A 23,439-nucleotide genomic window follows, 5' to 3' on the forward strand; every position below is an offset into this window, starting at 1 on the left:
ACTCCTGCAGACACCACCAGCTCTGTGAACTTCAGCCTCCCCGGTTCCCCTCTGGCGGCAGCTAACATATAAACAAGGAGAAAGCTGACCGAAAGATCGGAGAGATTTAACTTTATAGCCTGGGGCCTCTGGAGCAGCAAGTCAAGTATATCACAGAGCTCCTGGACTGCCGTAATAACTGGTTGTTTATAACGGTCCAGATGCCCGAACATCTCCGGGGCTGTGCCTGCGGGCGGTCGCAAAAATACGCGAGCAATCGGCACGCTGCTCCTGCTTTTCACCAGTCAAGAGTACGCAAAGCCTCGCGCGATCTTAGTTTGGGCAGGCGATATCGCTATTTCCGAAATTTCTTCTTCGACACCGTGCGTTGGCCCCCGGCTCTGCTCTTTGGTGTCCTTGCGCTGTTATTTATGTTGCGTGCACCTTGGAGGGGCTGGGGGTGAGTCTTTTGTGCTGGAAGCGTAGGTATTAGAAAAGATGTTGGGTTTAGGAGCAAAATACAGTTGGGTCCTTCCCGAGCCCTGCCTGCTGCCTGCCAGTGCTGTCGGGAGCAGTTTTTCAGGATGTAGCAGAGCTGGGACATGTCGGAGCGCAGTCCCGGCCCCAGCGATGCTGCAAGGGGCAGCGGGGCCAAAGGCAAAGGAAAAAACGGTTTTCTTTGTTGGCGTTGTGCTTGGTTTCTAACTAGGCTAGTTAAATGGAGGGCGGGCAGAGATTAGGCAGCGGAATCCTCTGGTGGGGTGAAATGAATCCAAATGAGCGGGCGGGCGGTTTGCGAGACAGCTGAACGAGGAGAAGAAATATCTTCTGCGGGAGCCAGTTGTGTAATCACTTTATTAACTAATCCCCGAAAGAGCCCGTGCTGTGCAGAGCGCTGGCAGCGGCAGCAGAAGCCGGGAAACTCTCCTCCAGGTGTTTCTCCAGAGGCAGCCTGGCGAGGAGGAGGATGGTGCCTCGGCCAACCGTCCAGCCCGGGAAACTCTGATACCTTGGCAGTTGTCATCAAAAACAATAGAAGCTCATAAACCCCTGGAAATTGATAAGGTTGTAAGTAATGTTATATGTAAGATACAATTTCCTTGCGGAAAGTTAATAGACGTCCCTTCCCGAGCAGGTCAGCAGAAGATTTATAAGAACGTTAACTTCCTTGAGCCGTGGGGTCAATCACAGTGGGCTTCAGGTGTAATTATACATCTAAATATATCCCTGTTTTGCTCGCTGCTGCCGTTCCCGGTATCAGACACCGAGGTGGGTTCGTCACTTGCCAACCCGTGCTCTCATCAGGGCTCAGCTGCAATAGCACGGAGCCTCTTGATCAAAGGAGAGCGATCGAGCTCCTCTTCACCACCTTAAAATTTGCCTATTCTTGTGTCACGGCGAGAGTGGTTTGTTAATTATTTAGATAGCAGACATTTCATCTGGAAAAGGAAAACCACATAAAAGGGAATTTTTGAATGAGGTGTGATAATTAAGTGCTAGTCATTGTATATTTTTGTATCCTAGTGTTATGTGAACTTTATTTTACTTTAAACTGTTTTTCCACAGTTTTGTGACTTCTATTGTACAAAGTAGGAAAACTCTGGCAAACAAGGCGCAGCTCCGTTGTGTAAAGACTTAATCGCCCATTTTTCTCTGAGATTATTTGGGGATCGTGTTTGTGTTCCCACATGGCCTCTTGGCGAATCTGAAGGGAAATGGGATTAAATCAAGGTTGTGGGTTGCCGGTACCTGTCAATGTGAAGATACGTGGATGAGGGGACTGACTATTGAATGTTTTTTCATCTGTCACAATTCAGAATTAGTGCAAATTTCCCTATTCTTTCTGAGACCAAATAAAGTGAAAAATAAGAATCCCGAGATAACGATAAATCTGTCTATCTTGAGAAGTAGATGGCTTTGCATGTTTTGTTTATTCTCCACTGGCAATTTTTCCTGGAAGTAGCAATTTAAGCAGGATAGGTTTAGCAGGTTTAGTCACAACAGCGATAAGACATGTAACCGCAATGAGAGCATCCTCCTTTCCCAGCTAGTGAAACGAAGATAGTTGAGGAGCAGTCCCTTTCATGCTGCTTTTTTTATGAGAAATGGTACATTTCCGAGCCGTACCATCCAAAATATCCAGTGGGACCCTGTAACTGCTGCTAATTATTCCCCGTGTCTAATGTGGGATCTGCCTCAGGGTCTGCTGTTACTCAGACAAGCACCAGTAGCCTGGAAGAGCTCACGTCTGAACGTTTTCTTTTACAGAAACCACTCTGAGCTCCCTAAAGCAGCCGCACGCGGATAGTCCCCCGGTGGTACCGTCGCCGCATCAGCGGAGAGACTCGGACAGGTACTGCCAGCTCTGCGCAGCCTGGTTCAACAACCCCATGATGGCACAGCAGCACTACGACGGCAAAAAGCACAAGAAGAACGCGGCCAGGGCCGACCTCCTGGAGCAGCTGGGGAAGACCCTGGACCTGGGAGAGCTGAGAGGTGAGAGCGCCGGGACGCGGAGAGCAAGGACCTGCTCCCCGTGGGATCTGGGCACCGCAGCGATGCTGCCCTCGCCGCAGTCACTGTTCCTCTGGTCAAGTGGTGCAGGGGTGACCGTGGTGCTCTTACTGCTTTACGAGGTTCCCGCTATCGTAAAAAACCAAAAAAATCCCCTCCTCTAAGATGACGGTCTGCAGTTTTAGCAGCATCCTTTACAAGTTGTTTCCTAGGTATTTCTTTTGCCTCTTCCCAAAATAGTCCCTTCCATTAGCGCACACTTCTGTCCTCCAGGCCTATCCCTGTTTGCTGAGAGAGGAGAATGCGTTAAAGCGCTCGGCCCCGCGGGGAAATGGGGACGGGGACATTTGTTGCTGGAGGCAGAGCACTCCCTACATCTCCCTGATGGAGAGCGGGGCATTAGCTGTCTTCTGTGATTTAATTAGTGCTTGTAAAACACTGCAACGGCCCTGGGTCAGCAGCAGAAAAGGGAAACTGAGCATTTGCCATGGGTATGTTAAACACAAGTATTCCGTGTTCCCACTGAAGGGGGAGCAGCCGTCCATCCACCCGTCTGTCCGTCCGTCCATCCCGGCCCTGCCAGGAGGTCAAGCTGTGTGCCTTCCCGGCTCTGTGGGTGCTGGCACCCATGGGGTCCCTGCGGGGGCTGCGCCCCGGGGTCACCTGGATTTGGCCTTTGCATCCCTCCTGGAGGGAGCCCACCTCACGCAGAGCCCCCGAGCATCCCTGGTCCCTCCAGGTCGCAGCTGCCGCCTGGCACCGATGAAGGACCGGCTCCATCACACTGTGCCTGTCGATGGAGATGTGCTAATTTATACCGGCTGAGGATGCGGCTAAGACTGAATTCTGAACAAAGCGCCTCTTTAACATAGAGGGGTAATTGCAGGAGGAGAGGTACGAGCCTCCTGTTGAAATTTTTCTCTGTGGTCTTGATTATAATCCTCTGTGCACACAATGTATTTGACTGAAGCAGGCTGAGGAAAAAGTGCAGGTTTGATTTTCAAAACCATGCGGGAGAGGAAGTCTGGTTTGCCAGCAAGACATTGCATTAACATTTTAAAATACCTTTTTTTTTTTAACTCTTTGCTAAATGAAATAATTTTCCTTTAAATACTAATGACTATGCAGTATATTGTGCATTTCTTGATCTCAAATAAACCTTGTAATGGTTATCCAGATCCTTCGTGTGCTACCTAGTGTGACTCACAATGCCATAAATGATTCATGTGGCTGAGTCACTGCCCGCTGTTGAAAATATGCAGGGAAATAAAACCTGGGACAATAACATGGAAGTGCTTAGTACTTTGAACTGTGCCAAGCTCAAGAGTGGCCGAGGATGTCATTAACTGTAAATAAATCAATTGTGAAGTGTTTTATTCATTTAGCTGGTGCCTAGGAGAGTTGAAATTGGAGGGCTTTACCTACTCATCAGCCCGTGTTGGTTTTTAACTTTATGGCGGTTCTGCGCGTGGTTGAGATTTGCAGCTGAATCTAGCGTGGTCCTGCCAGCGGCCACCGATCGCGGGAGAAGGGGACTGCAGAGCTGCGCCGTGGCTGTACGTACACATCCCCGGGTACAGCGGGAAGGCAGCTTCGGTCCTCTGGTTGGACACTTCCAGGCTGTTATTTTGGAGTCTGCAGTTTATGGATGTCGACAAGCTGCACAGCCAGACTCGGTGAGCCAGGGAAGATGTCCTTGAGCCTGCCGATGGTGTCCTGCAAAGCTTGCCTCTGCTGCTGGAATAGCAGTATGGCTGGGTAATCCTCTTTTTCACAGTTTTTTTAACTAGGGGCTGTGATACGCTCTCCTGTATGTGTTTAGCTGTGAGGCTGGAGCAGATCTCTGCAACAGCCAACGTGGAACAAGATCTGCCTTCTGTCCGAGAAAATAGCCTTACCTTGGCAGGTAAAATCATATCTGACTTCAAGAGAAATGATAACAGTGGCAGTTCAGAGATAGCCAGTGGCGATCTGTCCCAGGTTGTCAGCGAAATCGTGTCTGACCATCGCTTTCGATGTCCGGCGGGTTTGGTGTTCGGCAGGACGTGGTAGGGATTATAGCCGTGTGCTCTCCCTGCTCTCCGCTTGTTTTGCTACCTCGGTCTTCGCTAGAACGCAAACTCATTTCCTTTCCACGGTATCCCCAGTGGCTTCTCCCATCACAACTTAAATATTAATTCTATTTTGACTGCTGTGGGAGACGAACATTTGATGCATTGTGTGAGCCTGGAACAAGCAGTGTCAGTTGAAGTACAACATTTCAGCAGCCTTTGATGTTTTGATAATGACTATAATAAAATATTTATTGATAAATATGAATGTCTATTTGGAGAAATAAGAATAGAGATATATTTTTGGACAACTGATATTTATAGGGAACAAAAGCATTGATTCTTCTCGCCAAGTACTCATCCTGCAATTTTGAAGTCTTATTTTCTTCTCAGAAATGAGAGAGAGGAGAAAAAAGAAAAGAAAAAAGAACCCTCGCTAACAACACCATTTCTGCAGTCTGTTTTGAGTTAAAGCCGCAATATGTGCAAGTGCACGGTCATGCAGCGCACACTTTGGCCAAGTGGATGGTGCTTTTTTCTGGGTGATGGGCAGTGCACGCTGCTGCTCCGGTCAATCCGAGCAGCTTCGTGTGGCTTTCCAGCCTTGCCAGCAGAGCCGGTCCAGGACCTCCTGCTCCCAGGGCTGGCCTGGAAACCCCTCTGCTCTTACTCGTTAGGAGAGCACGCGGACATACGCTGAAAAACGAAGAAATGGAGAGTTTTCTTCCTGCAGAGCTGCCTCCTCTGGCTGCCGCTGCACCCCAGCCTGATCCTGGAGCGGATCATAAAAAGACAAAAAGCAGTGGGTATGGTAACGAGCCCTGAATTCTGGGCTCTTCCCCCGACAGCTTGCGCCTGTTCAGCAACACTGAGCAGAAGCTGCTCCGTCGGAGGCACCGGCGCGGCTCCGTCTGGCAGCTCTCGCCTTCCCACAGCCTGCGCCAGGCAGAAAGAAGAAGGGCGGTTTTGCTCCATCAGGTCACATTTCACCAGTTTTGCTTCACGTCTGGCGTTATCCGCCGCTGAGCTCTCTTTCGTTCCTCCTCTGATGCAGGTGGGCTCTGCAGGGGCAGAGGCTTCGCAGCAGAGACTGGCAGATCTCATTCGTGGGGAATTTAATTAATAACGGACCCTGCTTATTACTGGTGCGGAGCCAAAACCCCACAGCAAAACGCGCTCTCTCTGCAGGCTGGTACAGTGTTGGAAAGTCTGGGCTTCGTTACACGGATTCGGTGTGCCCTTGGCCTTTCCCTTCCCTATATGTAAACCTTTGAATGAACAAAATGAGCAGAAGACTTAATGTACAGACAAACCCTCCGTCATCTCATCAGTGTTTATAACCTGAGCCTCAGCACCTTATTGCGTGAAAATAAATGACTTGCCAAGGCACCCTGGGCTCTCTTCGATGCGTGCCAGTAAAACTTGAATTTTACATAGCGATGGCGATAGATTCTGGGCCAGCCTTGTGTACCTGGAGCGGATTAGATGGGATCCTGTAAACTGCAGGAATGTGGGTCTTCTTCCTGGGGCACTTGGTCCCTGGTGAACAAGAAAAGCACCAGGCCCTGGTGCAGAAACTGGTGCCTCTCAAGGGGATTACACTGTGAATCCCTAAAATAAAATACAGCAGCCTCTGCAGTAAAAGCAGGATCGGGACGGCTGCATGGGGATGTTGTCACCTGAAGCCTTTGTATTTTCAGGTAAATTGTCATAGTTGCAGATGCTATCTTGCAAAATCAGGCAAAGAGCTGATTTTCATTTTCCTTCTCAGCTCATAATTTCTTTGTATGCCTTATAAATACTTTTCATTCTGTGCTGTCACTTTTGGTTAGTAAAAAGCAATTTAACACGTGCTCCCCTGGAATGTGTTTTAATGCATTTTATGCATAAGGACATTAATGACTTGACTTGTTAATATTTTATTTAATGGATATAGGGGCACATTCAATTTTACATGAATGCATGTCATGATGCAGGGGAGGGAAAGCTGATGTGTCATGAGGATGCCAAAGTAGACGTGAACACAGAGAGAGCACAGGCTGCTCTGGTTGGGACCACCTTCCTATTGCAGACTGCCCGCTGTGCTAATACTCAACTCCAACGCGCTTTGGTTGGGTGCATTTGATGAAACTGCAGTTTTGGCCAAGTTGGCAGCTTTGGTGAGCTCCAGTGAGATCACACGCTGTTAATTTTGATATTCTGGAGGTCGTTGGTGCCTGCGCTTTCATCCCGCAGTTCATCTGAGGCTGATTTCCTTTCTCCGTGTCTTGTTTCGGTGGAGTTAATGTCACGCTCAAGACTTTTCCTGTACAAGTCCATTTCGGGATGCTGGATTTCAGCGGAGAGGTCCTGCCGCAGGAATAACGATCCCGGGTGCAGGGGTGCGTGGCTGCGCCGGGACAGCGCGGTATTGTGGAGCGCGGTCCAGCTTCTGGCATCTTCCCAACCGGCTGGTCCAGCCCCGGCAACGTTTCCATCCAGCTAAAAACGTAGCCGTGTGTTCTAGCAGCCGTGTGAGTCCGCTGAGCACGAGCGAGTTCACAGGATCGGCCCGTTCCGTGGCCGCGTTTTCCAGCCGGTGGGAAGAGCTGCTGCAGCGGAGCGGCGCCAGCGCTGGACGCGGGGAGGGGGGACAGGATTCCCCCTTGTTCATCATCATGAGCAGCCTTGACATGCTGGTGGAAAAAAAATCAGTGTCCCCAGTTAGGAACTGTAATCGCTGATGGCATTTCCACCTACACAAGTAATTAAGATTCAATAAGGCTGCTGTTAATGTATGCTGTTAAATTAGCTGCTCAGCATTAGAACCTTATTACCTTAATTTAAAGTATTACCGGTTTCTTATTTCCCCCGGTCCTGATCTCTGCCATGCAGCAATCACGGCATGGTCCGAGGGCTCAGTCTGCAGCAAGGTGCTAATGCACCGCCCGTGTCAGCCATCCATTACCTTTTCCATCCTTTCCCCTGTGTTGTGGCATGAATGTGTGTGGTTTCTGACGCCTGTTGGCTTAATAAAGGAAACGGGAGCTGTGGACAGAGGGTTTGACTATGACACCGTTGCTGCTGCATCAAGAATAAATTCAGTAAGGAGAGCATCCATAAGCATATTTGCTATTTGATTTTTGTTCTGTGCCACATCACGACACATAAAAATATAGGTGACTATTTAAATGCTTCTGCTTTATCACTTGCTTGGTGTTTTTAAGTACTCACCTGAATATTTTTGAAATATTTTTTAAAGAAGATGTTTAACTTCATGTTGGGCCAAATTTCTAGGTGAGAGATGTATGAGATGTTTGAGAAAAGTGGGACTGTTAGTATAGCTAGTGGGGGGTTTTTTGAACTTCAAACAAGTGATTTTTGGGGAGTCTGTAGGTACAGCTGGGGAATGGTAAGTGTGTATATAGCCTATGTAGTTAATTATGGTAAGCATAAACGGATCAGATTTGAGAATGCCATACATTACTTTTTCTAAATGAATTGTTTTAGCAATTTCTGCAAAGAAATAATACTGTAGAAAGTCAAAAGAGACTATTACATGGTACATTAAAACTGTTCCTAAAGAGTGCAGCAGCCTGTGCTAAGAATCCCACAACTCTGGTATTTTTAAGCGCAGCCCTTCAATTAAGCTTGAAACGGTCTGTTCAGATCTTCATGGAAGTGAATCAGTGCAAAGCAGAAACACGACCGCAGAGACTCTAAAATTTGCAATTCTCTTTTTTTCTAGGAGGACAGGACAGAAATTACTTTAGCATCAATGGTTTACTGAAATGCCGATGTACGTGTAATGTCAGTGATGCTAATGCAGTCTGTGATGCCAAGGGAATTATTAGGATATTAAAATACAAAAGAGAGGAGGAGAGAAGAAACCACTCTCTGACACTCAGCATAGTAAGGGAGACAACAGAATCAGGGTCTGGAAACACTTAGATCTGCGTTTATATGCTTAATTCATGTCAGGCTTTGCCCTACATACCAGGAGTAAGAGCCCTCAGATTGCTCGCTCTCTCAGGGATGTCCAGAAGGGAAACAGGCATTTAATGTACGTTCAGACGCACTCTGTTCCCTTCTGCAATATCTGGTTTTGTTGTTGCTGTAGCTCCTAAAAGAGGCTTCTCATTTCTTCCACCAAAAAATAGATTTCGAACGCAGCTAGTGGCCCTTCTCTTGGCCCAGGTCACTTCCTTATGGATGGAGAAAGAAATAAAAAAAATAAAAAACAAAAGAGAGAGAAAGAAACAAATTAAATCTGCTTTTGCAGCTTTTGCAGGTGTGGAGGAACTTCCCCGGCAGCATCATATTCTTCTGTGATTGCAAAAGTCATTGAGGAATGTTTTGGGTGAAAACCTGTCTAGAAGGCAAAATAGAACATTAGTGTGTAAATAATTACTTGATCTATAATGTGCTAGGCAGGCTAATACCCTCTCCAGAGGGAAAGAGGAGTGCATCCAGGGCACTAAGAATAAATGCTTCTGAAATGGACCAAACTCTGCATTTTTCCAGGAAATCTAAACTGACACGAATCAAAAATAATATCAGCCATTTTCAGCAGCCACTGGGCAGCACACTCTCTTGGGAAAAAGCCTTTTCTCCTTCACCTCTAATTCTGATTGCTGCCTGTCTGCTGGGTTCCTATTTTTAGATTTTCAGCTTTTCAGAGGTGACAAAGTCTTGATTTCCTTGTCCTGCTGAGAACTGAAAATACTCTCAGCCTTAAGTCATTAAATTATAATTCTGAGATGCAAGCTGTTAAATGAGGAAGAAATAATTCTCCTATTTAGTACAATAAATAGCGTTGAGAACAGCGTTTTTTGTGTCTCTCTGGGTATCTCAGGTGACTGTTTTTCTCAGGCCACTCTGTACAGAGGTTGCATCTGTAACCCTGGAGTTCTTCCTTAATCCTGACCTTCTTCCCCCTTCCCTGAGACCCACCCAGGACAATTCACTTTATTAAAAGGTCTGAAATAATATGGAGTGGAAAGGATAGTATAGGAAAAAAAGCCATCGTAACTGTCCCAGTCTGAGTATCAATCTCCAGTAAAAACTGAACTTTGGTAGCAATGTAAAAGCTATTATAATGTTTAAAGGAGCAATTTTTATTGTATCCATAAATCACCTCCCGTCTCTTGCTTTTTTTAACCTTATGTGACAATTAGTTGAGCACAGTTTGGAGATATTTCTGTGTTGCATTCAGAGAAAAGTAGCTCTTCTCTTATTATTATGGTCTCGTCGGCAGTGCCTGCCGTTATAATCCTGCTAAGTCTCCTGTTGGTGTTCTGTGCATGCACACTCTTCAGGTGAATAAATGTCTTGTCTGCAGTGGGTGTCTCAGAGGTGTGAAGTTTGAGCTTAGCTGAATAAGCAAAACACAGGCTGATATTGTTGGGTTTAGTTCTCTGGCTCGGATGTTTTCTAGTGAATGTGGCGAGAGACTGTTTCTGTGACTTTGCTTATAAATCGCTTTGCAGCTTCTGTTTGAGATATGCATGAATCTGCTTAATTGCCTGGGTTTTTTTTCTTCCCTGCAATCTGTGCCCAGTGGCAGAGCAGTGAATTAGGAGAGCAATGCTGTTTAAACCCAGGCTCCTCGGGAGGGTATTGGGGGGTCTTTTCCGTGGGTCTGGTGGCCCCTTCCGAGGGTACAGCTTTTGCCCTTCCGTGACCCAGGGAGCAGGATGGGTTGCAGTCCCCATTTCTGTTGCTCTGGGGGAGTTTGCATGGTTTGGTTCGGTGCTGCGGATACTATTTGTCTCCTTTTTGCCTGCGTATAACCTGTGTGCTTCTCCTGAGCTCGGCACAGTCTCCTGCCCTGCCTGCTGCTGCCTTAACTTGCTCAGCCAGCTGCACTGCTGCACTTAGATCATGTTCTCTGCGATTTACATCGCAATAAAATAAAATGCGGTATATTTACTTAGAAAATCACTTGTAACTGTGGCAATCAAACAAACAATGAAATGAAAAAGTAGCAGAGGCAGCTAAGAGATTTGTTAGAAGGTAAAACAACCCCAAACAAAACAAAACCAACCGCCCAGAGCCCCCACAAAACAAAACAAAACCAACAAATTTCGTTACGTTTCTACTGTGAACCCACTGAGATGTTATTTCGAGTTCAGTGGTACTCAGTTGGCCAGCAGCAAAAGCAACAGCTTTATAAATAGTTGTTTGTTATTGTATCTGTGAAGGGCTAAAATTAGCAAAGCAAGGGCTGCTTTGCGGTCAGGGGCTGTAGACAGGTATCGCAGCCAAGAGTAAATCCGTCAGGCAAATGAATTCCTGGCTTCCAGTTTTTGGATGGCCACCTGGTCCCCGTGCCAGGCTTCCAGCTCTGACCTTCAGACAAAAGCTGCCGACTCACTGGCATTGGGACACCAGCGGCTGCGTTCGGCCAACACGGCCATTCACTTCGATGGATAAATCAGAGCGGATCCCTTTGGGGGAAAATCAAGTTCCTAAGTGATCTGGCTCCTAAATACACTAATGAGGGATTGCCCAGAATTGCTATCGCTACCAAAATAACAGAGGAATAAATGGGGCCTCGTGTGCTCATTAGTCTGAGTGTAATGATGCTTCGTGAGAAAGTCACGAGCGAGGGATGCTAGCGCTGAGGAACTGTGGGGACTGCGGTCTCCAGGAGGGATTTGCCTTTGAACCCTGCTTTGTTCTGCTCGGTCTGTGCCTCTTAAAAATATTTCTTTAGACTTCACTAATGCTTGGATACCCTGGCCTGGAAAAGTAAATAGGTGGGTTACTGTAAAGAGAAATGTTTGGGAAACTGGAAATGAAATTTGAGATCTGAGTACCTTCTAATTAATTAGAAGTTTGCTGGGGGCAAGGACTAATGCTTTTTTTTTTTGCTTTTTTCCCCATTTTCTTCAGCCATTTTCACTCATTTGTACTTTCCAGCTGCCATTTTGATTCTGAATAGTCTCTAGCCCAGGCATGCAGATGTTTTTCCTCACGGCGCAGCCCTGAGCTTGCCCTCAGCCTACACCGAAATGCACAGCCAGTGCACAATTAATGACTCTGGGTTTTCTTCGCAGGCCTGAAGCGCAGCTACACGTGCAACATCTGCAACGTCACCCTGAATTCGATAGAGCAGTACCACGCGCACCTGAAGGGCTCCAAACATCAGACCAAGTGGGTATCTTCGTGCTTTTCCCGGTGGCCTCCTGTCTGTCTGTGTCTGCCTAATGAATATATATAAAGTAATGCTTTACGCTCCGATAACCCTCTCATCTGAGGAGCTCTGGGTGTTTTGCAAACACAGATACGGGAGGCACCTCCAGCTTGAGAAACGCAGGGCTGAGCCCAGATGGGATTCCCGGAGTCCCACCGAAGCGTCGAGTGCCGTTTGCTCTTAATTTCCTTGCCAGCCACAGCATGCCCCAGTGAAACCTGCTGTCAGCTCCTCGTGCTTTCCACGCAGCCTGCTGTGTTTTGCTGCTGGAGGTTTGTCCTGGTTTCCTGGGTTTCTGCCTGCGTTCTCTGGGATGGTCCTGCAGGCTCGGCTGGGGCTGGAGAGTCGTGAGCCTCCAGATGTCCCAGGGACGGGGGGTCCTGCCTGGAGAGGTGTGTTAAGGGGATGTCCTGCTTTCCTGAACATCTTCCTTCTCTCCTGCAGACCTCTCTTCTAGCCCCCCTTCTCAGGACCCCCCCCCACATGGCTGTCATTCTGCACGTCCTCAGGAACGCCCCTTGTCCTCAGCTTGTCCTTCAGAGGTTATGGGCTTTTGGGCAGGAGCGCTCCTGACTTCTGCTTGAGACAGCACCGCATGCACTTACAGCACAGAGTACCTTATAGCTTTGCACATCTCTTCCCCCGTGTCCTGTCCCATAGGTTTGATGTCCCTCCCCACTGAAATGTGTCAGAGAATGCTGGGGAACCCAAATAGTGCCTGCTGGTCTGGGATGGGTGAAGAAGAAACGGGCAGCAGTGACCCAAGACGTTAATGGTGTCTGGTCCTGATGCCACAAGCCTTCGTGCTTAGTGATCCCGAGTTTGCAGCATCCTTCATGTGTTAAACCTCAGAGGAGACACTGGGAGTGTAATGGGATTAGGTGTTTCCAAGTGAAAATGTTTATGCTGTGATTTAGAGCAGTTATGTATTACCCAACTTCGAGACTTGGAGGGAGTCTGCTCTGTCAATTAGTAGAAAATATTAAAATGAAGTGATAAAGATACATGGTACCAGAGAGTAGATTAATGAAATAATCTCTCTTAATACACTTACATGTGAGCTTTGGGAACCGTTTCAGGCTGAAGCACTCAGGACTGCCCAGATTAGAAGAGGGACATAAAAGGTGTCATTACTTACTGAAATACTTCAGGTAGCTTTACGGGCAGTCTGAAAGATGAGGCAGGATGATCAGAACCAGCAATAAGTACTAATGTCTAATTTTGCGTAAGCTACCAAAGGATAAATGCAGACCTTCCCCAGCTGATGTTAGACCTTCAAAGATTCCTGGTATTATTAACGTTAGCTCTATCCTATTTATTCATGGAGCGTTTGACTGACTTCCAAATGCTACCCTCCCTGGACCTCAGCGTGGAGTCACAGTCGGGATCTCAATTAGCAGAAGGAACTGATGGTATCAGACTTTCTGATGAGGTGGTGTTCTCCCTCGCCCTCTTTGCAAAGGATGGGTGAAGTGGAAGGAGAGGCAGTTGTTGAGTGGCCGCGGTGATCCAGCACACCTCCCGGTCTAGATGGTTTGTGGAGAAGAGGGCTGGGGTCAGGCAAGCGAGACGTGGGTTTAGGCTGTGCCACAAGCAATCCGGGACCTCCAGTAAGTCCTTTGCTGCCTCCATCTCCCTTTCTTTTTTTTAGCACGCCTAACTGACGGCGTGTCCCTGCTCCTCCAGGTTACATGCGCAGTGTGTGGGACGGTGCAGGTGGGATTGGTGTCCGTACCCAGTGCAACAAATTCCCACTGCTGGAAAAGAGAGCTGACAGCTCTTCCCGTCGGAAACCTGGAATGAGAGCAGCTGTGATGTGCTGCCTGGGCACAGAGCTGTAATTTATCCTTCCCCTGCCAGTCCTTCTGAGTTTGTATTATTATTGCTGTTGTTGCTGCTGGTATTATTGCAAAGGATAAAGGAGTTCATTTCAAATCAGAGCAGCCTCATGGATGGGAAATAGAGATATGCAGAAAAGATGCGCTACTTCTTTTTGGTGTCGAGAGGGTGCCTCACATCCTCTGTTTCATACCCACGCCTTCTGCTTTTGTTGTTCAATCACCTGCAATTAGAAGAGTGTCATCTCCACACTTAGACAGTTCTGCAGAAAGATAATTCCTTCTGCATCTATTGCTTTCCCAAATGTTTTCTTCCAACTTACTCTGACAAAAATTGCAAACACTAAGGTTCTTTCTGCTTCATCTCTTGTTCTGTAGCTGGAGTAGGAGCCTAACAGGGAGTGCATTCACTGCAGAGCTCGGGATTGAAGGGAGTATCTGGGTAAAGAATCAGCAGGAGTTGAGACAATAATTCACATTTGTTTATTGCTGCCCATGGGGAAGAAGACCCTCAACTCCCCGACTGAGCGTGCGTGGCAGGAGGCCAGGCTGTAGGATGGGGAAACCGGGAATCCCATTCTGTGGCAGGAGGGATTGCTGCTGTTCAGCAGAAAAACCTCCCGCTGTTGCTCAAACTCGCAAGAACAACTCTTCCAGAGCAGAAACGCTGGGGAACCAGGGGGGTGGTGATAAAGCAGCAGGGTACAGACAAATACTGTCCTGAACACACGGGGCGGTCGGGAAGGAAGCAGCACGCGGTGCGGAGAGGGCTGGCTTTGGTTTACGGAGGCTCCCAGTGTCCCAGCCCATCTCACTGGGACACCAGCAAGCCAAATGGCATTGCACTATTTTAGTGTCAAGGCTTGGTGGAAGTCACAGCCGTTCCCAGAGATTTCCGGAGCTCTGAAAGCACATGAATTATTGATAGGAAGGCCCATTTTGCTTTCATCTCGGTGAGGATCAAGCCAGCCTGTGCAGGGAACACCAGAGTGGCACAGAGGCCTGCAGGACTCCTGCTTTTTTTTTTTTAAGGACCTTCCTCTTCTGCAAATTAATATTCTTATCAGTCTTTCTAAATTTAGTTTCTTATCATTTATTCATAATGACTTAAATCTGGTCCCAAGAGATTTTCATGGGTATTCAGTACAAGAGGAAACAAAGTAATACATTCAAAAGAAAGTATGCTACAAATGTAATAATGGAATGCCAATTAGAGACATTCGTCTGACCAATTTCTATGGGAAATTGCTCCGATTATTCTATTTCCTCCATCCATTGTTCATTCTTACACAATTTTCTTTGAGGCTAAGTATCCAAGCACAGCAGAGATCTCTCCAGCGCCTATAGCAAAGTGCAGAAGCATGGGAGACAATAGATTGGCAGCTTGGGTTTGGGCACAACAAAAGCTCTTCCCACCCTGTAATTAGTATGTAACCAGATTTCACTCTCCTTGTTTAAAGCTGCTTTTGCAGCTTCGTTGTCCTTTATATGGGACTGAGGGAATGAGTTACCCATATCTTTTATCCTGAATCAGTTCTCTCCCCATAGTCTAAGGGGTCTGCTAAATCTGGCTGGACCCAGAGATGCAGCCCCAGAATGAGTCAGGGGGGTCTCACGACCGTAGTTCTTCTATTTGCCACGTACGCAGAGGTGACCTTGTACACGGTGTTTGTACAGAGCCGGCTGCACAGGTTGGGCACTTGTGATAATAGCAGGTAGCAAAAGAATTCAGGAAGGTAAAGTAGTTCATAGGCCTCATGTCCCTGACTACAGAAATCATCTACGGCGCAGACGAAGACAAAGAAATCTTCATTTCTAGTGCTGTAAATGAACACATTGTGAAAAGTTATTCTACACGGTGTCTTGACTGTTGTACGAGTGACTGAAGGTACACGTGCCCTCAGCTCAGCCCTGTTTCCAAGGCAAAGGGATGTGCAGGGCAGCAGAAACACAACAGATTTTAACAGGGCTGCACCTAGGTTTTGGAGTTTTCTACAAGCAATTACCTCTTCTGTGCAAAGAAAGTTAATTTTGAAATCCGGACCTGGTACTTCTGCCGAAGTGCAGAGCACGGCTGGGTCATCGCAGCACTTTGGGTCTCAAGCGCGGGGTGAAGCAAACGTAGATGGGCTCCGCGTTGGGGTGCCAGGTAAGGGAGCCAGCCCTCCTGCGTACCTTGGCGAGTATTTTGCCCACCGGTTTTTGCTGTTCTCATTATTGTTGGTTAGTGTCAAGACTGTCCTCTTCCTTATAACTCGGTCTGAAGCCAGTGGATTGCAGTTGCCAAGGCAACAAAACATTTTATGTAGCTGTCACACTTCATATAATTAAAAAAATAAGGCGGGGGGGAGCAGTTTGTAAAGGAAAGGGATTTTGCTCTGGGACAGGTTAGCAGGGAAGGTGATTGCAGGCTGGAAGCTGGTAGCACCCAAAAAATAGCAGGTAGGCGAGTCTTCTGAAAAGCTGCTTTAGGAGAGAAGAACTTTTATGAGGAATGAGTCAAGTTGTGGATATTTATTACAGTTCTTGAGAGCTCTCCAGAGAGCAGCACACAACTGAGTCGCTGCTAGAGTTGCTTTAAATAACCCGCTATATAGCAGCCCTTGAACTACTGCTTAGCAGCCCCTGTTATTTGGACCTCCATCACTTCTCAGCGCGGGCGCTAATGGTGCTGGAGCTCCATTAGCAAAGCAGGAATTCAAGGCTGCGTACCCTGCGGCTGACCTGGTCTTCCTTTGGGGGTGTCTGGCAGGGGGAGCTCAGCTCTTTGCTTAACAGGAATTTCAGGGGCTCACCTGAATGCTTCTGGCTGGATTTGTTTGACCAAAAGATGGGAAAATGGGGGGTTGGGAGGAAAGCTGAAAGTGTCTTGGCTGCTATTTTTGGTGTTGAATAAAAGATGCAGGAGGAGGTAGCTAATATTGAGCTAGTCCTTATCCCTCTGGCCAATGAATATGCAAAGCAAGATAATGTCTACTAGCTCCCATTTTTTTTCTTCAGGGTGCATGTACTTTAAGCCGTATTTTTGAAAAGAAAGGAAAAACGCATCCTTTTTTTATCTTATCATAAAGTCAGGAATTGGGGTGAGAGTCGGATACGGGAGAATATTTCTTTGAAGGCATCACAAATCTGGCATCCAGTCTGTTTACGTCAGGGGTCAGGCAGCGTTCGTCTTCGCTCTGATGGCACCGTGCATTCACACAGAGCAGCTGAGCGAGGACTGCTTTTAAATGTGCTGGGAAAGTAGAGCTTCAGCTCGCGGTTCTGATAAGCGACGCTGGTGGCTGCATGCACACGCGCCGGCCCAGAAGAAGGTTTTGAAATGTGGCTGGACTCTGGAACATCTGCGGCGGGGAGGAGCACCAAACCTTTAATTAGGGATTTATGAACTGTGTAGAGATGATTGAGTCATTGTTTGACTTGCTTTCCAGAAATAGATGTGGGGTTTTTTTTAATCTCCCCTTCTCCCTTCCTCCTCCCTGCGACGAGCAGAAGAGCAACAGAATGACCAGCAAGGTGCAAGGCAGGCGACGGTGCTGGTGCCCGCTTTGGCTGGACCGTGGTCAGCACCAGCAGCTCCGTTTCTATGGGGACCAGTGGCAGCCGAAACACCAGCTCCTGAGATGCTGCAGGAAGGAGGGCACATTATCTCTGAAATTTTGGGAGAGAATCACATGCCAGCCTTGCTCCTTACCGCTTGCCATAGGCTGCAAGAAACAAAACTTCCCTCTTTTCCTGGTTTGTGTAAACTGTAAAGGTGAAAAATCACTGCTAAAAGTGATTTGCAACAAACAACAGAGAATGAAAGTCCCGGATAGTTGTGGAAGAAGCCAGAGGATATTCAAATTCTGGCATCAAAGAAACGCTTGTGTGGAATATTAACTTAGGGCTTTGCAAAAAGCACTTCCCTCCTTTAATTAGCACACGCGGGCAGTGGGACTGGGCACAGGGTGCTGTGTTCGTCACTGCATCCAGGAGAAGAGAGCTGTGTTTGGGGATGATGCATCGGAGAGCCCAGTTCCAGGTCTGAAGTAGCTCCTGAGGGGCTTGCGGATGAAAGAACCAAAGATGCTGTTGGCAGAGTACCAGAGCTCAGACCCACATTTGATGTAAGTGCCATCTCTGGGCTGGTTGCAAATATATCAAATGCTATAATAATGTGCCGGATAGCGAGAGCTGTGAGCTGTCCTCCACCGTTCTGGCTGTCAGCGACTGGAGGCTGAGATCCAGCCCTAGTAATTAAGAGTCTGACTATATTGAGTATAATGATTCCCACTTCCATAAAGAAGATTTTTATCTTCTTGCCTTTATTTTGTCTCTTTGATCAGCCAGACCTCTCTGCCACATCTAGAGCTCACAAATGTATTGTGGGGCTTTATAACCACTCATTTACACATTCATAGATGCTAACACACGTCTAGGTTTCCCTTTCAAACTCATGCTTTCTGATTACTTTTAGGATTTTTGCAGAGAGGGGACCCAATCCAGCAGCTATTGTTAGGGTAAGATCAATTCAACCTACCAAAGGAGCGCAGTATCTGGTCAAAATGAATTCCTAGGGGTTGAGAATGGTCATTTCTAATTTGGAAGGTGTGCTTCGAAGACCTTTCTGCACAGCCCTTCACCTAGTCATTGGGTTGCACCCTGTGAAAGCCCAGACGATTCATGGCCTGCTGAGGAGCAAATGACAGCAGGCTTGGTGCCTGTGCATTCCCCCCCCCCTTTTTTTTTTTTCAGATTGAGAACACAGATGTCTAATTGGAATAGGGTATTTATTAACATAAGCCGCTTGGCTATTCAGAAATCAGAGCTAATCAAAATATTGTAAATATCATGCCTGGAGAAATGTCACCCTTCACCATGATTGCATTTCCATATTTTTTCCAATCCATTTGAGAAAGCATAAACAAGTATTTACAGCCTGTTGGGACTGAAACACGTTCCCGGTTGCGGTATCTGACGTAGCAAACGTGCGGGCAGGAGGAGCGGCGAAAGCAGGGCCGTTCCCCGGGCGCTGCGGATGCGGGTCCTGGGCTTTCGCTCCGAGGTGGGTGCTCTGCCTCTGCAGCTGTCCCTGCTCCGGGGGCTCTGGATGTTTATTACATGCTGAAAAGCAGGAGACAGAACTAGAGGAAGGCTTTGGTGGCTCCTGGACTGACTTCGTTTGTGTCAGGCTTTATGCAAAATGTTATTTCTATTTCTCCCGGGCTTTTCCAGCCCCATCCCTGGTGCTGCGAGGCTGAGCTCCCTCCTGCGCATCCTCACCCAGAATGAATGCACTCTTTGATGTAAGATTTCCAATAAATTTCAGGAAATTATAGTAAATACTTGAGTGGTACCGTGTACTTTACAACCAAGCCAAATGATTTTTTTCTTACCTTGACGACAGCAACTTTTGTCGGGAGATGTCACAATTTCCACGCGCTTTCTGTAACGTATAGTGGCTGATGCCTAAAATATAAAGAAGCCTTTAGACTGATAATAACTCCAGAAGATGAATAGTTATAAAAGGTAGAAGGAATTGAAAGGCATTTTAATTTGTCATTATTTCAGATCCAGAGAGCAGCTGAGTAATTACACTGCCTATGAAGAGAGAGTGTGTAATACTTTCTCTCATTATAGGATTACATTTTCTCCCTTCCCTTTTAATGTAAGTGAAAATAAAGCTATCTCTGATATCTTCTGTTTTGATCATAATTTGAAAGCCCCAGAATGGCTCGTGCAACTTTGTTTCGTGGTGTCGGGTGTACAGATTAATTATTTTAACGCAACGCATAAACAGCGGCCTGATTTCTCGGAGTGTAAACCCGAGATCGCCAACGCTCGCTGAATGAGAAATTCCTCACTGGCCAAAACCACATTGGGTCATGACCGAGGCAAGTTTTGCAGGGTTGGGCAGGCTCTTTGCTGGGGTTGCCTGGGCTAAGACGGGGACAGACGCGTGGGCTGGTGCGCAGAAACCAGCTCTGGAGCAGGAATGGCAGGGTGGGGAGTGACTTCTGCTTCGTGTCTGTCTTGCAGCCTGAAGAACCAGTAGTAGTTTGTCAGTCGAGACAAAGAAAACCACCAAGGCTTCTTCTGCGGAGAGGAGCTGGTCAGCGAGGAGAGGATGCTTTCTTGGACAATGATCCTGTGTGGATTCGATAATTAACATGTAACTAACCTTCGCTTTGGACAAATACATGGATTTTTTTTTTTAATTTTGTGGTGAGTTAAAATATTTCAATGGATTTTTTTACCCTTTCAAGATAATATTTATTCAGCACAGAGTCTAGAGTATGATAACTATCCTGTAAATACAGCACTTAATCATCACTCATCTTCAGAGACAGTGGAAACAAATACTTTTTCATATTTATTCTTAGATTTCTCCCAAGAGTATGAAATTATTCTATTACATTATCCATGATAGTGATGTAATCAGTCTTCAATCAGAAATAAACATACTTTCTTCACCTTCTCCAGCATGGTTTGTGTCAACACATAAAGAGCAGCAAAAAATGAATCACGGGGATTGTATGACGGATGAATTTTTTCCTTCCCTCTTTGTCTTCAGAGAAACAAACGGTTCACTGAGCAAAGAAAACTAAAACGAAAGCGTAAAATCCTTTCCCTGCCAGTAGGATTCCTACAGGCTAAACGGAAGCCGTTCGCTTTATCGACTATTGCTGATGCAAAACCCAAAGCCAGACCTCGCTCTGCCCACCGGCCGTTCCTGGGAGCGGGCAGCCCTCCGGGAAAGCTGCGGGAACGACGGTGGGACCGGACCGGCGGCAACGCCTCAACTTGCCGGGCCGTACGCCGGGAGACGGTGGAGAGGTGGCGTGCGGAGGTTGGTTTCAGGACACCGAGGTTGACCGTCACACATTCCCCCGAGCTGCTCTCGCCGTGTGGCCGGCTCCGGGCTGGAAGCCACAGCCCCGTGGCACGGCGAGCCCTCGCCGGCGTCTGGGTGTTACCGGCGCCGAGTTTTGCGCTGGGGCAAAAATCCTCCTCCGTGCCCCGGTAGACCTCCGCCGAGGCACCGGTCGGCACTGGGCGACCTCCCCAGCCGCTCGCCGTCAGAGCCCAGCGCTGCCGAGCCGCGGGTCTCCCGCCGAGCTCCGGCGTTTCCCTGCCAGGTGGGCAGAGGGTTTGGACCGAATCGCTCTCCCCGCAGCGGAAAAACCTGTAAGTTTGCAGCCGCGCTTGCGCCGGGAGAGCCGAAGCGTTCAGCTGGGTCAAGGTCTGCAGGGAACGTTAGGAGCTGGATGGGTTGGAGACCCTGTGGGTGCTGGGGGTCTCTGGCAGCCCCTCCAGCTCCAGCCGGGGTCCCACTGCCCGGGCAGGACCCCCGGCCGACAGCTCCGCAGCCAGGGGCTCTGTGGCAGGGACTGCGGCTCGGGGCGTCCTTGCTTGCAGGGAGGAAAAAATTCAAAGGATTCGAAGGGAAAAAAAAATCGACCGAAAACCAGCCTTAACTGTCCAAAAGGAACGCTGTTTGCGCAGACCCCAGCCGGATCCCAGTCTGCAGCATTTTGGTGCTCGTCTATAGGGAAGGTGTTTATTCCTCACTGGCTTTGGGGGGAGTGGAAAAAAAAAGTAATTCTATCCACCGGGAAGAGGGAGCTCATAAGGATTTTAGTTTTTCTGCTGCAGTCAGCACAAAGAGACCAGGTTTCTTACCTAACCCGCTGCAATGCAAAGCGCTGCAATAAACATGATCCGGTTTCACGTAGGTACTACGAGCAATGCAAAACAAACCTCGCTGTGCCCTGTTACACAAACTCGGTGAGTGCACTTTGCATGCAGAGAACCTGTCTTGTGAATGCTGCTGGAGATTAAGCACCACCTTTTTAAAGAGCAATCTGGTTGTTTTATGTATGTGTAGTAGCACAATTCTTCTGAGACTGTGGCCATTTCCCTGCTTCTGCATCTCTGAAATAACAGGCTTTGACGTTTCCTTTTTGTGCACACTCGGCTAGAGGCTCTCTTGTGTCTTTGGAAGGGAGCAGTGATGTGTATGGATCCATCAGTTCATTTGCCAGGAATCCCAGCAAGGTGCAAATTCACTTCTCCAGCATCTCAAGGAAGAGCAGTGACCTGCTGCTACTGACTCTGCATCGGGGAAAGTTAATTTAATCCACAGCTCACCACCGTGGCCTGCAGGTTTGTGAATTTTCTGCCAAGTTAACAAATCGTACATAGATGATTAATCTGTGTCCTCCATCCGCTTCTCTATACCTTAATAAACCAAAGCAAAGCAAAGCTCTGCATTTTGGTGTTGAGTAGCGCTCTGTGCTTCAGATGAGAGATGTTTGGGCACGTCACTTGGAAAACTGCGGTTGTGATGCAAATGTCATTTTCTATGTTCATAGAATTATTACTATTATTGTATATTTGTAATATGGTAGCCCATAAGATATAAAGCTCTGTAGCAGAGGATGCTGTAGGCGCTGCTCGGTAACCTTGATCTGTCTCACTTTGAGGGAAGCAACACCCAAAGGGTCTGTATGGCAGACCAGTCTGGAGTGGCAGACGTGCATGTGAAATCAAGGCAGCTTCACTGTAAGCCTACGCTGAACCATATTTGGGGGAAAGGCAATATTTCAAGTCATTAAGTGGCAGGCAGCACATGCTAAGAAGTAATTGTCCTGAAGCCAGTGCTGGTACCTGTAGGACTCCGTCAGTACAAGCCATTCTACTTGTAAATGAGCCCGTGGGATGAAGTGGGAGCAGGCTTTTTGTGGAGGGGACCTTGTGATGCCAGAGGAAGAAAAATAGTCTTAATCTGCTGCTGACAGGGTTCTGTTTTTCATATCTTTCCCTACTGGGGGAAGAAGTCCATCTTCTGAGGCTGGCTGGAGCGGAGCATGGGCTGCAGGCAGCTGCAGGGTGTTCCTGCTGCAGCTCCGCGACACGCGCCGCAGGGACCAGTGCCACGGAAAGCTGCTTTGGCTTTTCTTCACGATGATAATATTGTGTAACTGGCTCCTTAATTACCATCTCATCTGGGACTCTGAAATCCCTCACTACCTCGCTGCTAGGGTCAGCCTTTTAGTGAAAACAAACCTATTTTTGTCAGTGGAAATAATTCTTTTACCTTGCAAAGGCAATTAAAGCCCAAACTGAACAGATTTATTTTTAAAAGACTCTTTCCAAATCTTCAGGAGAGAAGGGAAATAATTCTCCTAAATAAGGAGGAAGATCAATAATAAACGTTGCTCCACGGAAACCCATGTTATGTTGCCTGCCAGCAGCAAAGACTAAATAGACCCCTTCTATTCTAAGGAGAAATGAGACTCCTGGGATTTGGGTTTGGTGGTTTTTTTGCCGTAACATATGAAACCTGTTGGCAAAAAAACTTAATAGGCAATGTTCAGTGCTTTATCTTCATTTGGCATTTAATCAAAGGGACATGCTACATCTCTATAATAGCTGGGCTAATTGACTTGACAGAACAGAGCAATCCAATTGGTCATCTTCATATTTGGTGAAATGAATATGAATATCGTCATGTGTGATGACAGATGTTACAGGCAATGTGGGGCAAAGTCCCTGACTCGTACACTTGAGCTGTGACAGGTAGGAGACAGCCACAAAACTCACATTGAATTTTAAAGTTTGCCCAACTGTCTTTATCTGCTTTGAAAATCCTTCCTGTTGCATTTTGTTTGTGCTTAGTTTAGTTTAGCTGAAGTGGCATAGGGAAAGAGAGAGAGAAGCACCAGACCTATTCAAAGTTAGCACTTAATGCTTTTAAAACTCTCCCCACTCATGTGTGTGGTGAGCAATGGCAGTTTGTGGCCCAGGGGACACCTACGGAGCTTTGGCCACGTAACCCGTGACAGCAGCGGGCACAGACTCCGACCGGTGCTGAGGTTTGTTTCAAATAGATGTA

The 23,439-nt window shown here is 47.5% G+C and overlaps 1 protein-coding gene across 3 annotated transcripts in view; it reads left to right on the forward strand.

The window, feature by feature from the left end:
* ZMAT4 (zinc finger matrin-type 4) overlaps nt 1-20,004 on the forward strand; it is a 105,028-nt gene extending 85,024 nt beyond the window's left edge. For all 3 annotated transcript variants that reach the window (XM_075043432.1, XM_075043430.1, XM_075043431.1), the window contains exons 5-7: nt 2,248-2,475; nt 11,585-11,681; nt 19,581-20,004. In XM_075043432.1, the coding sequence (XP_074899533.1) occupies nt 2,248-2,475; nt 11,585-11,681; nt 19,581-19,596 (341 nt within the window). In that variant the 3' untranslated portion in view covers nt 19,597-20,004. The remainder of the gene's footprint in view (nt 1-2,247; nt 2,476-11,584; nt 11,682-19,580) is intronic.
* The last annotated feature ends 3,435 nt before the right edge of the window (nt 20,005-23,439 follow it).

The sequence above is a fragment of the Buteo buteo genome, chromosome 12, assembly GCF_964188355.1.
Source record: "Buteo buteo chromosome 12, bButBut1.hap1.1, whole genome shotgun sequence".
Classification (NCBI taxonomy): Eukaryota; Metazoa; Chordata; class Aves; order Accipitriformes; family Accipitridae; genus Buteo; species Buteo buteo.